The sequence below is a fragment of the Rattus norvegicus genome, chromosome 4 (assembly GCF_021556685.1).
Source record: "Rattus norvegicus strain SHRSP/BbbUtx chromosome 4, alternate assembly SHRSP_T2T, whole genome shotgun sequence".
Taxonomy (NCBI): domain Eukaryota; kingdom Metazoa; phylum Chordata; class Mammalia; order Rodentia; family Muridae; genus Rattus; species Rattus norvegicus.
In genome coordinates, this window is record NC_141537.1 from 60,060,179 (window position 1) to 60,075,383 (window position 15,205).

General features: G+C 50.0%; 1 protein-coding gene across 1 annotated transcript; it reads left to right on the top strand.

Moving 5' to 3' along the window:
* The first annotated feature begins 4,634 nt into the window (after positions 1 to 4,634).
* On the top strand, positions 4,635 to 10,764 carry Cpa1 (carboxypeptidase A1). The gene is given in 10 exon segments (NM_016998.3): positions 4,635 to 5,007; positions 5,429 to 5,510; positions 5,955 to 6,188; positions 6,335 to 6,436; positions 6,940 to 7,041; positions 7,212 to 7,322; positions 7,720 to 7,810; positions 8,261 to 8,460; positions 8,960 to 9,044; positions 10,512 to 10,764. Coding segments are annotated over 10 exon segments (1,260 nt in total). The 5' UTR covers positions 4,635 to 4,942; the 3' UTR covers positions 10,700 to 10,764.
* Positions 10,765 to 15,205: the final 4,441 nt, after the last annotated feature.

A 15,205-nucleotide genomic window follows, 5' to 3' on the forward strand; every position in this document is an offset into this window, starting at 1 on the left:
AGCACTGCTGTAGGTGACAGGAACTCACCATACTATGGCCAAAACAGGTGGGGTTAACTGGGCAGGGACAGTCCAAGGCTGTCTCAGTGATTGTTTTCGGTACAGTGGGGACCCAGGCCTTTCTGGTCTGCTTTGTCATTCTGCCACAGACACATGTACCGTAGCAGTGGGGACTTCTGGATGCCACTGCACACCCAGGTGTCATGGTATATGCACATGGCAGGACCTGGTCCCTCAATGCACACAGAAGGATAAAAGGAGATGAGCACAAGGAAAAGTCACACCATCAAGAGATGAAGCAAGCACAGGGTTTGAAGCTTGGGATGTGGTTCAGTGGTAGAGCATTTGCTCAGCGTGTTCAAGGACCTAGGTTCAATCCCAGCACATCCAGAAACAACCCCCTAAAGGTTCTGTTGCCCTGTTACACATCACCACCGATGGGGTGACCAAGTATTCAAATATTGAATAAGTAGCGGGGACACGTCTCATTCAAATCACCACAAGTAGATTCTAATTGGCCCTCAAAACCATCGGCTGGTATACAGAGGAAGCCGGAACACAGGTTTGTACTTCTACCAAGAATTATGTAATGTGTTTAATGGTCTGTACTGTGCTTTGTATACCTGGCAGCATAATAGGTTTGCTTAGGCTGATATCCCCACAAATGTGTGAGCGAAGCACTTCATTCCAAAGACTTTATGAAATAGTCTTTATTGGTGCAGTGGCTTTAGGTGACCGGAAATGTTCAGCTCCGGTATCATCCTGTGGGACCCCTGGTGGAGCCTTTATGAGGAGCACAGATGGACTTTGACCTCTTTTCTAGATGGTGCCATTACATTCTAACACAAGTCTGAATTCCAGGCAGGGCGAGCAGGGGGTTAAAGTGTAAGCTACTGCGTTGACCAGTCTATGGGCTTAAATTCCTATCTTATGGCTTGGAGCCGTGCCATGTGGCGCCGGTCAGCTACAAGGGAGGCTGGGAACTTGCTCTGCAGCTGGTCACATCGCAGCTTCAAATAAAAGCAGAGTTCCTCTGCTGATGAGGAGGAAGGAAGAACGGATATTGGAAAGACACCCAATGGAGTCTGCGACAGCTTCGATGGGGGGGGGGGGGGAGCGTGGGAAGGGCCTCAGAACTAGTTTCTTATTCAAGTTAATCTAGATGTTCCCAGATGTTGCAGCCAGACCCTTTTATCCTGAGGTTAGAAAGAATGGGGCCTCTGCACCATGAGATCTGCACAAGGCTCCCATGACCCCCGTGGCTGAGAGGCCACTATCAGGTCCCAGTAAGATCAGGGAGGTACTGGCCAGGGTTTAAGTGAATTGACCAACAGCTCAAGACTCAGATGTGTTAGTACTAGAAAAATCATCTTAAAAACCTCTCTTTTACATAAACCTGAAGCATTCCCCTCTCCCATCTCCTCGGTTTTTCTACATCCCCCTCCAACCCCCCTTTCTTCCCCTTTTCAACAAGCTGCACCTTTTAGGTACAATTTTTTTTTCGTCCTTTTCACCCGTAAAATTTATGAGCATTTATTTGAAAGCTTAAAAAAATTGGAAAAACTGAAGGAGAAAGAGTGATTATACACACGGAAAGCCATAAGAACCGCAGTGAATGTGTGCACTTATTGCTTTCTTGAGAAAACAAACCAGCCAGCCAGTTTGGAATGTGAGCGGCTTGTGTGAGGCCAGCCAGAGGCAGAGGCCCAGGGTGAAGGGCCACTGCCCTCTATTCAGGAGTGCTGCCCGGTGCTGTCTCCATTCCCAGCCTCCTCCTCCTCTCCCCTCTGACCATTCCAGCGAGAGACAGGAACACGGAGTAAATGACTACAGAAAAGAGCTAAGGTTTTAAACACTCCTTTAGAAAAGCAAGAAGATGGGGCTGTTAGGGGTTTGCAGGCTGCAGGAGAGTCCAAGGAACACTGGGCCTCAAAGAGCTTCCAGGCTGGCCAGGAGGGGCCTCTGGGAAAAATCAGGGGCCCTGCTGAAGGACAAGAGGAGAGGCTAGACATGGGCAGGCCAGACCACACGGAGCTATGGAATGTGTTACCATTGTCCAAAAGTTGTTTTAAATGCTTGGGTTCTGAGAACCACAGAGGCAGGACAGATGTCCAAATTTGTCCTTCAGTGCCCCCCAGCCCCCTCTCCCTATTTTCCCAGAAGAGCTCTGTCACTATATTGATGCTTGCTAAGCCTGGGATGTTTCTCCTCCCAGCGTGGTTCCAGCCATGTTGGAACAGGGGCTGAGTAAGGCAGAACCTGTAAAGCGTTCCTAGGCTAAAGCCATCCCTGTTTTCCATGGGCCCTTGAGTTAGTGGCCACATCGACAGCCTCCTCTTGCCCCTTACTCCTCTGGATGACTGAATTGGGCCAGGCCTGCCCCATCTTCAGCACAAGAGAGGAGCAACTCCAACCTATTTAGCCTTCCAAAGTGCCTCCCTAAGTATTTGTGACAGCCCTTAGTGAAAATGGCATAGGCTCAAACCCCAGGTGTTGGGCTAGCTTCTTGATAGCTTCTCTTGGATACTCCCAGGACCTTCAATTGGCCTCCTGTTCTTCCCAGCCAAAAACCACAAAGCTATGTGGTTCTCATCTGTCCCTGATCCCCCAGCCCACCTCCCTCAACTTCCTGAAGAGGAGGGGAGACCACAGAGGAGATGTTCATAAACCTGTAGTGGGATGCGAACAGGAAATACACTATAGAAAACAGGAAAGCCGGACGTGGTGCTGACGCTCATGTCCTTCATGAGGAAACCCATTAAATCTGCTCTGTTGATGGGGACGAGCTTCCCGAACCTTCCCTGAGCTCAGCAGAAACACTCTGTCCCCACAACCTGTCATGGATGTGCATGCCTGCTTATTTCTTTGTCACAGGCAAAGATTTGGGCTTGGATGTGACATTCCCCAAAGACCCTCGTCACTAGAGAGTCTCTCTCTTTAGAGGGCCCTTCCTCCAGGCCTGAGTTCTGCTCTTTCTTCTGGAAACACATGCCACTAGCCATTGTACAGTGACGGCTTCTCATCTTCAGAGTAACCAATAGGCTTTGCAGGGTGGCTGTATGGCAAAACTAAAGGAGGGTGCAGAAGGACCGGCCCTGGTTCTCCCAAACTCCAGCACACGCTCAAGCCTGGTGACTTCGCCACACACCAAAGCCTCGGTAAAATATGGATGTCCTCAACCTACACTGTCCTGGCGACCCCCCTCCCCCGTTGCCAGTCCAGTACCCACAGTGGCTTCTGATTGCCCTACAGACCTGATGAAGCTCCCGGTGTCCCACCGAGATGTGTTTCCATGGCTTGATTTTAAAGTAAAGAAGAAATCTAAGCGTCCTGGGGTTTTAATGTGTCACAGCTGGAGGGCCCCACAGAGGTTGCCATGGTTGCCTACTCAACTGGCACCTCTCCATCCCATTCTGTTCTCTTCTGAAGTTAGAGAATGAACGTCTTCCTAGGCTTTTATTTTTTTGGTCACATGTATCAGAAGAGCAACTTGCAACTTGATAAAAACTTGTATGGAGGGGCTGGGGATTTAGCTCAGTGGTAGAGCGCTTACCTAGGAAGCGCAAGGCCCTGGGTTCGGTCCCCAGCTCCGAAAAAAAGAACCAAAAAAAAAAAAAAAAAAAAACAAAAAAACAAAACAACAAAAAAAAAAAAACTTGTATGGAAAAAAAAAAAAAAAAAGAGCAGAATTTGTTGGTCCTCCCCGGAACGAGGCACACCTGAGCCGTGGCTTTTGCATGAGGAATGAGAATACAAATAAATTAAAACTAAGCACAAATCGATGTCTCCTAGTGAACAAGGCCCGGGGTTAGGCTCTGGCCTCTCCGCGTGTACGAGCAGACCAAACCCGGCAGTGTGCCCCATTGTGAGAGCAGGTGCTGAGACGGAATGACTCTGCACCTTGTGCACGTCTATACACAGTCGTCATCTACCTGGCATGGTCCATGAGGCACGGGCTGAAAAATAACTTATTTACACAAGATATCACCACCCAGGAACTTACCAACCTTACAGGAACACTGGGCTTCAGGGGCATTTCAATGCTATCAAGGAAAAAAAAAAGGTCTGTGAGCTTGTTCCACACAACAGTGAATGCTGTGACCCTGTCATCTGGGTCACCAAATACTGGGTGCCCATTATCAGAGCATCGGGTCGCCTGTTATGATTTGGGCAGGCAATAAGCTGTTGAGTCCCTTCCTGAATTTTCTGTTCAGCATGATCTCCTTGCCTGACATGGCCGACCGCCATTCTGTCATTCAGGCTCACAAAGCCTCGGGCCAGCTCGAGACCTTGACTGAGCTTAGCACTTGGCAGCCCTGGGCCTGATCAGCTCTGTAACAGGGTTGGTGGCGTCGATATCTAATCTCACCACCTGCATCCGATCCTGCCTTTACTAAAGTCCCTCTGAACCCAGCAGCTGCTTTAACTCTTTGGGGGAACCTCTCTAGCATTTGTGAAACATTAATGTGTGATCACAGGGTTGATATCAGTAATCGGGAAGATCCCGTGTCTGCCAATGGCCATGGGTGTCAAGCGAGATTCGTAGTCGGTGAGTTAAAGGCCTTGGGATTGATGTAATGTGTGCATTTATTGTTACCCAATGAATCCTTACACTGTAAAAACGCAAATATGTCCGTCCTTGTTTCTGACATCGTGAGCTAACAATAAGGTATCTGCGGCTGTGGGAAACCGGATGAGTAGTCCCAGCTGGGAGACCTCAGGCGCAGCTGACCCCATGGTCAAGGGTAGAAGCCTGGCTTATCTCTCCACCTGCCTTGTTCCCCGATACTTTATCAGGAAGAGTGGAAAGGTGCCGCAGTTTGGAACTCCAGCCTCTCCCTCCCCATGGGACTTGATCCAGATGTGAGGGGAACTGTCCCCGGGGACCCCTGTCAGCGTTTAAAAAGGCCTCAGATCTCAGTCTTGGCCTGACCTTCTCACCATGAAGAGACTACTGATTCTGAGTCTGCTGCTGGAAGCAGTCTGTGGCAATGAGAACTTTGTGGGGTAGGGGTGTGTGGAGAGGAGTGGGTATCCTGAGGGGGGCGTGGGGGATAAATGGCTCTCCCAAGTTGGTGTCTGGAAGAGGCAGACAGACACATGGAAACATAGCCAGAGAAGACAGACCGACAACAGCCTGAGGGGAAGCAGGTGGGGCGGGGCTTGAAAGGGTCCGGCTTCTTATGGATACTGACAGAATTAAACTCTGAGAAGGAACTTTTAGAAGGAGAAAGAGGTCTGGTTAGCTTGGGAATAACCCAGTCTAAACTGTGGTGGGGACAGCATGAAAGTCTAGAATCTTCCAAAGACAGGCAGAGAAGAGATGGAGTTCAGGTCTCCCATTGCTCAGGCCCCCTTGTGCCTTTAAGGGTTCAGCCTGGGAAGTGTTGGGGTACCTCAAGTACTCAGAGCCGCTCCCACTCTCCAGACACCAGGTTCTCCGAATCTCTGCAGCCGATGAAGCCCAGGTGCAGAAAGTGAAGGAGTTGGAGGACCTGGAGCACTTGCAGGTTAGAGACTCCATGCAGGCTTCCCCGAGGACCCAGGAGACTTCCTAGGCCATCTGGGACCAACTCCTATAACCCCTAGTTAGTCCCCAGGCTCAGGCCCTGCCTCTTGGCAAGAGCCATGAGACTGAGTGGTTGAGATTTGACTTCAGACCCCAGACTCAGATCTTAGTGCCCCTGAGAATCCGATGACATACCAGGACCCTTTCCTGCTTCCTGTCTGCCTCGCTCCTTAAAACCTCTCCATTTTGGCCATTTCCTGCCCATGTTGGACTCTGTCCAGTTCCCAAGCCCCCCCCCATTTTTCCTCTGCTTCCAGCACCCGTTCTTCAACTCCAGCCCTGTGGGAGCTTCTAGTGCCAACGCCCCTTCTCAGGCTCTCCCACTCTGCCGCCCTGGTTGGTGCCTCCAGCCCGCTAAAACAGTTCTGGCTTCTGTCTTCCCTAGTTGGACTTCTGGCGGGACGCTGCCCGGGCCGGTATCCCCATTGATGTCAGAGTGCCCTTCCCCAGCATCCAATCTGTGAAAGCATTCTTGGAATATCATGGTATTAGCTATGAGATCATGATTGAAGATGTGCAGTTACTGCTCGATGAGGAGAAACAGCAGATGTCTGCCTTCCAGGCCAGGGCCTTGTCCACTGACTCTTTCAATTATGCCACCTATCATACGCTGGATGAGGTGAGGACAGCCCTGGGAGACTCTGCCCACAGCACCATACTCTTCTTCATGGTTGACAGAATACAGACCAGGGCCAAGGCTGGTCTGGCTGTGGGTAGGAGACACCTGTATTCACAGGAGCCATTAGTCCCTTTTCTTCCTCTCAGATCTACGAATTCATGGACCTGCTGGTGGCTGAGCACCCACAGCTTGTGAGCAAGATCCAGATCGGCAACACCTTTGAAGGTCGCCCCATCCATGTGCTGAAGGTAAATGAAGGTCACGAGTAGACACAGGCACATGTGCCACAGTGGGCCCCCATGCGGACCTCCGTATAAGGGTGTGGACTCTCACAGATGGGTGACAGAATGTACTTTCTACACAGTGTCTGTGCAGGTCATTTGGGAAGGTCTGAGCATTCGTGCAGGCCTAGGTGGCTATACTCATGTTCACAAAGTTTAAGGTGACCCCAGGGTTAACCAAGTGCTGCAATCTGAGAAGGTCATGGAGTGTGGCATCCAGTTCAAATGTTTTCCTAGTGATCTTTCACAGTACTCTGAGCATCAGAACAGGGCCAGAGTCCACGCTCTGTTAGGGTCCCTGTCTGACCCCTGATACTATAACCCCTCAAAGGACGACCATAAACAGTCCCCCTCAGTTTTAGCTATCCAGAGAACAGGAAGCTTCTGGCCCAGGTGTGTTCCCTTGCAGGGGATGAACTCAGGCCTGGTGGAAAGTTGCCCCCCTAACCACTTCCCTGCCTCTTTTCCAGTTCAGCACTGGAGGGACCAATCGCCCAGCAATCTGGATCGACACTGGCATCCATTCTAGGGAGTGGGTCACCCAGGCTAGTGGGGTCTGGTTTGCAAAGAAGGTAAAGCTGGGGAGAGGAGGAGAGCCCTTGCTCTCTGGGGAACTGGTGTTCACTGACTGTGGGAGACTAGCCCTTCCCTTCCCAGAGGCAATGCCCACAGAGGGAGGCTGGGGGATGTGTCCATTGAACCAACATGACTAACACCCCATCTTTCCTCCTCCGCCCACCAGATCACCAAAGACTATGGCCAGGACCCCACCTTCACAGCCGTTCTTGACAACATGGACATCTTCCTGGAGATTGTCACCAACCCTGATGGTTTTGCCTACACCCACAAAACGGTACAGACTGCCTCTTGTTCCCCAGGACAGTGGGATGTGCCTTTAAGCCCCACTAGTGGAGGAAGGGGCAAGTAGGTCTGTCCTTGTGGAACTGGGGTCTCAGCCTAGGCTCTATCTTGCTATCTCAGGCAGATGATTCTTTGCTAGTGGGGACTGTCTGTGCACGGTGGGTGTTAAGTAGTCTCTTGACCTACTTGATTCTGCTACCAACCCTTCACTGTTGATGATAACACAAAGCACCTCCTGACACTGTGATGTCTTAGGGGAGCTGACGTTGTCCTCGGTTGAGACCCCTGCTCCAGTCCTGACTTCCATCGCAGCTTTTATTCTGTGTCAAATGCAGCAAGCTAACAGCCCAGCCGTGCTGGCCCCTGGCTTACCCTCTTTCCCCCCTCAGAATCGCATGTGGCGCAAGACTCGATCACACACCCAGGGCTCCCTCTGTGTTGGTGTGGACCCCAACAGGAACTGGGACGCTGGCTTTGGGAGTAAGACTTCCCATGGGATAGGGATGGGACAACATGGCTTCTTGTCTGCCTTTGTCTGGTTGCCTGACCCAGGAGTAAGGGAGAATGTGGGTGGGCTCTTAGCTCTGGGTGGGAGGTGGACCTGAGCCCTTGTTTGTAAAAAGAAAGTTCCTTTTAGATGCAATTTGGGTCTGAGAGCTTCCCTGGGGGATGTCTAGCTCAGTATAGGTTCCTGCCATCCCTGGCCATGACTCTGTGTAAATTGGTTTCTGCTCTACCCAAGCCTTCCTGGTAAAGGAAGTCAGGACTTTGGATACTGTGATGGCTGCTCCTTAATCGGGGCTGAGCTGGGGTGGGGGTGGGGTTGAGGCCTCCCTGCAGCCCACTTCTCAACTAAGTCCGTGAAATACACTGGAAGCTGTGAAAGTTTTGGTTTAAGAAGTCATAGCTGTGTCCCCTGCCTTTTCACAGTGGCCGGAGCAAGTAGCAACCCCTGCTCGGAAACTTACCGAGGCAAATTTCCCAACTCTGAGGTGGAGGTCAAGTCCATTGTGGACTTTGTGACGAGCCATGGGAACATCAAGGCCTTCATCTCCATCCACAGCTATTCCCAGCTCCTGCTCTACCCCTACGGCTACACGTCGGAACCAGCCCCTGACCAGGCAGAGCTGGTGGGTGAGAGCCCTGACCGCCCTCTGCCTGGGCTCCTCCTGTGTTCCCTCCTTGAGGAAACTGGGTTTCACCCCCTCAGAGCCGATGAAGGGCCGAGAACCTACCAGTGAACCCAGGGCCCACGTTTTCCCAGTCTTCTGATGACTTGGGAGGTCTGGCAGAAAGACTTGTGTCAATCAGCAAGGTAGACCTGTTCCATTTGCTGGGAGACAGAAGCCTAGCGTGTGGTTGAGTCACTTCTGTCACGTGACAGAGCAAGAGGCAAGGCTAGACTCTGAAGCTGTGGGCTCTGCCCCAAGCTGTGGTGTGACTGGAGAGAAGGCGTACCCCATCCATCCATCCTGTGGAGATGGAGGGAACATGAAACTGTCACAGCGTAGGGCTGGCTGGCAGAGGGCTTGGGGGGACTGACTATGCTGCTGCCCACTCCTGGGCCACCCTGACAGTACTTGGGTGACTCTGGATCTAACCATGGGCACTGTTCGATGTTTTCTCCAGGATCAGCTAGCTAAGTCTGCTGTGACAGCCTTGACGTCTCTACACGGGACCAAGTTCAAGTATGGCAGCATCATCGATACAATCTGTAAGTTACTCGTGGCCGGGGCGCAGGCATCAGCTGTCTCTTCTTGCCTTGGGTGCTCAGATCTGTGAGTTGCTAGCTGCGCTATTGGAAGGCTGGGTAGTGCTTCTTCCTGATATTGAATCCTGTTTTTCCCTGACACCGTTCAGAGGGCGCCTTATCTGTCCTCCAAGCATAGCTGTCCCTTTATCTCCAGGTTACATCTGGACCCCTGCACGGATGAGTTGGAACTCTGATGGGATTTATAGGTCTCCATAAAATTCTGTTTAAGATAACGCCTTTCCACTCCCTTCCTTTCGGGATAGGAGATGCCCTTGAGGGGGTCATTGTTACAAGCACACAGAAGACGGTCGGCAGGGGTGTTTACTGACCACCTGCTCTGCACCGCGCCTCGCCCTGTATGCCTGGAATACAGCTGTCAGTGAAAGGGGTAAATGCTCATTCTAGGCAGGAAGACTGACCACGTGCTTAGAGACCACACTGGATCGGGTGTTGGATGTAGGGGAAATACAGAGCCGGCCAGCTGCACCAGGACTACTGGGGTGGAGGTTGAATACCAGGCTGAGAGGCAGGCTTTCAGACTGAGGAGAATTTGGGCGAGTGGTGAAGGAAGTGCAGGAGGCCAGGAGGGGCCAGTTGTCTAGGGAATAGGCCTCCAGGCAGGAAAACCTTCTAGAGTAAAGGCTGTGCTGTGCCCTGTGGTATGGGGTTGTTTGGGGAATTTTTTTGCCTCGAAAATTTTGCCTGGCAGGCAAAAGCAGGATCCGGGCACCAGGGTGGGAGAACCACACACACGTTTCACGTGCTTGCTCGACGGTGGGCTTGGATTCTAGGCGGGGAAGTAGGCTGTAGTCTTTCCCAAGGAGGAACGCGTTTGGGATCCCAGGCTTTCTTTGGAAATGGTTTCCAACCCGAGCCCAGCGATTTTGCTGTGTTTAGTGTCCTGAAGTGAAACTCTAATGTGAAGCCCACCTCCCTCTCCTACTGCCCAGTTCAACAAAAGCAGCTCTGTCAGCCAGTGTGTTCCGCAAACCTGTGAGATTTTCCCTCCCGAAGGGAGACAGACAGGCTTTGGTTTGACTCTGAATCTTTGCACTTTCCTCTGCAGACCAGAGTCCCCAGAGATCAATTGCTGGTTTCCCAAGCAGGGGGCTCTGGCATATTTAGAGGTGTCATGGAGGTGACTGTTGGGTGGAGACAGTTTTCAAACAGACTTTTGCAATTACACAGACTTTCTGGCAGCCTGCTAATGAATAGGACAGCCATTACTGGTTGCTGGTCCCCTATTTGGGCCTCTTGGGCTTAGACCCAGCAGAGGTTTCCTGGAAGCCCCACTGTGTGTCAATAGCAGCCCCTAGAAGACATTGACTCTATTTGGCATTGCACAAGGCTTTGGGCGTTAACTCAGTCCATGTAGATATTTCTAGTGATCAACCCTTACCCTTTCCTCTGTCTTTGCCCCTGCCCTAGATCAAGCCAGTGGGAGCACTATCGATTGGACCTACAGCCAGGGCATCAAGTACTCTTTCACTTTTGAACTGAGGGACACTGGGCTTAGAGGATTCCTGCTGCCTGCCTCCCAGATCATCCCTACGGCGGAGGAGACATGGCTGGCCCTTTTGACCATCATGGACCACACAGTCAAACACCCCTACTGAAAGCAGCCCTTATCCCCCACCTCTTTCTTCTCCTTAGTCCCAATAAAGTCTGATTGTATAAGAGGGAGGATCTTGGGGTTTGTGTAAGGAATGCATGAGGGATGTTTACCTTTTTAGTCTGGTGGGGGGAGCAGAAGTGAGTTCCCGAGGGTCTCAATGGAAATGTGTGGATGGTTGAACTACATGACCCCTAAATTCTCCTGTAGTCCAGGGTCCTGTGAAGTTGCATCCAAGAGGCAGTGGGGTGGTTTGTTCATCACTTAGTGGTAGGTAATAGCTGGTAACCAATGCATGGTACCCCCATAGTGAAGAGGAATTCAGCTTGTGGAGCAGGGTAGCTGATGGTAGCCATCTTGAAAAGCATAAACCCGAGTATGGAATATAAAAATCCCGCTAGCCACTGCTGTCCAATGGCAATGTTTGCAGATGCCAAGATTACTGTGGAGCACAGTGTGGCCTCCTCCTCCTCCTGAATGAGTTGGAAGAACACGTTGAGGCGAAGTGAAATCATTTTCTGAGGATAAGGTTTGAATGCCCAGCCAGGGACATTACATTAATTGTAATGTATTGGGGATGCTTCATTTGGAATGGTGGAAACCGCTTACATTTTGTCAAATCCTCTGTGATGTCCCCAGCGCATGACCTTGGCCGCCTCTTGTTCCTTCCTGTCCACATTCCTATATTCCTGTCCATACCACTCTCTGAAAAGCTGACCTCCCTTGGCATGGTGACCTGCAGGCCTGTGATCGCACACTTTCCAGTGAGCATCACAGTGCACAATCACCTGCCTTCTTTTCTTTTTTTTTTTTTTTTTTTTTTTCTTTTTTTCGGAGCTGGGGACCAAACCCAGGGCCTTGCGCTTCCTAGGCAAGCGCTCTACCACTGAGCTAAATCCCCAACCCATCCTGCCTTCTTTAAAGCAAGAATCAGCCTTGGTTACATCTGCAGCCCTCAGAAATGAGCGTGGGGCTAGAGGTACTGCCACAGAGGATGCACGGAGCTGGACTGGGATGACTGGGGGCTCCTTCCTCTCTGCTACTTAGATTTCAAGATGCTTCAAGCACTAGGACATAATGTCTTTTCTTTTTCATAGAAAAATGGCTTGAAGGTTACAAAGCTTTTCATCTTGGAGTTCTATTTTCATAGTTTTTCCCTACCCAAATATTTTAAAAAACAGACCAAGGCTGTACAGATAAGTGTCTGCATACTAAGATTAGGAGGCCAGGAGAAAGGCCTGTCCAGCCAGGCTGATGATACGGCCCTGTAGTCCCAGCATGAAGACATGGAGGCAGGAGGATTGCGCATTTGGACCCAGCCTTAGGCTACTTGGAAAGACCAGGTCTCAAACAAACAACAATAAAGGTATTTAAGAGTTAAGATTTTGTAGGACTCTATTCATCTTCCCTTTAAGCCGTGTGATAAGAGGTTGTGGGGAAGTCAAAGCTGTGTTTGACTGCCTTGGCTGGTCACCGCCTAAATAAAGACTGGTAAGGAAAACATTAATACGAGGACATTATTTTACAAATAACAGACGCAGAACCCCTTAATTTAAAATAAACCACACTCTCCTTGCTGTTAAGGACCACCTTGCCATTCCACCTCCAAAATCAACAGTTCTTGGACTACAGTGCCTAGTAATTGTTGAAAGAATTCTACTTTTCCAGAGAGAGACAGAGAGAGAGAGAGAGAGAGAAAGAGAGAGAGAGACACAGAGAGACAGAGAGACAGAGACAGACAGAGACAGACAGAGACAGACAGAGACAGACAGAGACAGACAGAGAGAGAGGAGAAAGTGAAACAGTTGGGGCTGGAGATGTCCCTCAGTTGGCAGAGGGTTCACTTAGTAGGCACGAAGCCCGGCTTTGATCCTCACCACCTCATAAAACCACGGGTCACTTGCACACCTATAATCCTAGTTCTCAGGAGACGGAGGCAGGAGGGTTAGTTCAAGGTCATCTTTGGCCAGCTTGGGATACATGAGAACCTATCTCAAAAAATAAAAAAGTGGAAAGAAGGAAGGAAAGAAATAAAAGTAAGAAAAAGGTGGGGATGGAGCACCGTGAGCTCTGTGAAGGCAGAGGCTGCACTGGGTCACTTTGTTTACTTTCCACTGCTAGGCCACCGGCACACGTGATATTTATATTAAGAGCGATTTAGATAGTAAGTGAGTATCAGCGATGTGGGGCTTGCTCCTACTGGAACGTTTCTGCTGTGAGAAGAGCTTCCTGCTTTCTCACAGGTAGAAATCCATAGGTCTGGTTCCTATCATTCATCAACGTGAAGCTAGAAGACATCAATTGTAGGGAACACTGCAACTTAAAGGAGAATAAGTACTAGTGACCTTGAGTGGGTAAAAGTAAATAACAGACTGAGGGAGGGAGGGAGAGAGAAGAGAAGAGAAGAGAGGGGGGAGAGAGAAGAGAAGAGAGAGAGGGAGAAAGAGAGGAGAGGGGGAGAGAGAGGAGAGAGAGGAGAGAGGAGAGAGGAGAGAGGAGAGAGGAGAGAGGAGAGAGAGAGAGAGAGAGAGAGAGAGAGAGAGAGAGAGAGGAGAGAGAGGGAGATCCTATCTTCAAAAACCAGAAAAAAAAAAAAAAAAAAAAAAGAGTGGCATTTTAAAAGAGAAGCAGCTATCTCCCAAAAAGATGAGCTGGGAAAAGTCAATAAAACATGAAGGGTGTGAGCCTCGGTGAACGCTTGTATATGAAACATTTTTCTTTCATCAGATAGAGGACAACATAAGACTGGCCGCACAGGGTTATCAAGCGCATGAAGAAATAAACACAGCCTTGCACTGTGGGCAGGAGGATAACTTTCTGTACATTTGGCAATCTGACATTAAAAATTAAACATAGGCCTCCCTGACTTAGCAGATCCATTTGGAAGAATTTATTTTATGAAAATATTTGGGCTGTATTGAAAGACTGGAATAGCAAAGGAACAGAGTGCATCAAAAGGAACCTTCTTCATAAGGATCAATATTGTTCCGAGTGTGACGCAGCCGCACAGAAAGAAGCCTAAAACCATCTAGGTCTGTGTTCACCCGGAAAAAATGTCCATGGCAGATTAAGTGAAAGAAGTTGGGTACACGATGGGAATGTTCTAGAAACAGACTGTGCTGATGGCAGAGCAGTTCTGTAATTTACAAACATCACTGCATTCTTCCAACAGCTGAGGCACGGGTATACGATTTGCACACCAATCGCTGTTTCTGTAAAAAGTTAGCCACGAAGCAGGATGTTATGAATATCATTTTGTCTAACACACACAGATGCACACACACTTGCCAACTCCCTGAGATACACACACACACAGATGCCTGCACACATGTGAACACACACAACCCCCCCCACACACCGCACCCATGCACATGCACACTAACACAAGTGTAGGTGGTGGATTTGCTGTTCACACTTCCCAGTTCTCCACTGTAAAAGCAGTGAGCTTTCACAGTCAGCTTTGGGATGGGGAAGGCTGTCTGAAACACACTAGGAGGCAAGCCTGTGTGGGTTACTTAGCAGCAATTCAGCAGCATCAAGCATCTCACAGCCGCCATAGTGCCTGTTCTTTTTAAAAATATTTTGTTTAGAACTCCAAACTCCTCTTCCAGCATCTCGGTCCAAGGACGGTCCCTGTTTTATATTTAGAAGGGTGTATACTCTGGATAGCTGTGTTGCTAACAAGGCTGGGCCCGCACAGGTTCCCAGTAGGGACGGACGGACTTTAAATCCTCTGCTGTAGCTCCACTGGGGACTCCCAAGAGCCCTTTCTGTTCACATTCAGTTCCCATTGCAATTGTGGGAATGTATTATGCTGATGTCGAGTCTCCAGGGCCCCTTGAAGGGCTTTATTTCATGTGAACTCATTTCACGTCTTTCTCAGACCATTACAGGTGGCTCTCAGTGAAGCCCAGGGGCCGTGGCTGCTCCACGAGAGGTTTTTAGGTAGTCTCTTGAATTAACGCTCAGATGCCGGTGTTTAGCTTTCTGGCTTTGGCCTGAAGCTAAAGTGTCATTGAACGTAGTCCAGATATGACTTCACCCACCCCTCACCACGCAGAGCCATTCATCATCCTGGCCGTTGTTCCGCAAGGCCGAGAGGGACTAGGTAGATTGGAAGATGCACGGGGGCTCCTGCTTGAAGGACTAGGCAAGCATCATTCGTGGACATGCTAAGCCCCAGATGTTGCCTGGAGGAACTTGAGATGAACAGGCATAGCGTTTGCAGTGTCCCGGCCAAGAGGAGCTCTGGGAAAAGCACAGAGCACCATCAAACCTGAGAACTCGTCAGAGGGAAATGAATTCTTCCCCAAAGCTTTCACGATCCGCATTCATTTGGCAACTCAAACTGTGAGTATCATCTAAAAACCCCAGAGATGGAGCCGGCCAAGTGTTTGCTGCCAAAGTAAAAGGAGAAAATTAAAAGTCCCTCTTAGCCACGGTCACAGTGCCAGCTGCTCTGGAGAAGAATGTGGTGAGGTAAGGCTTGTGCTGACACAGGCTGCAGTTG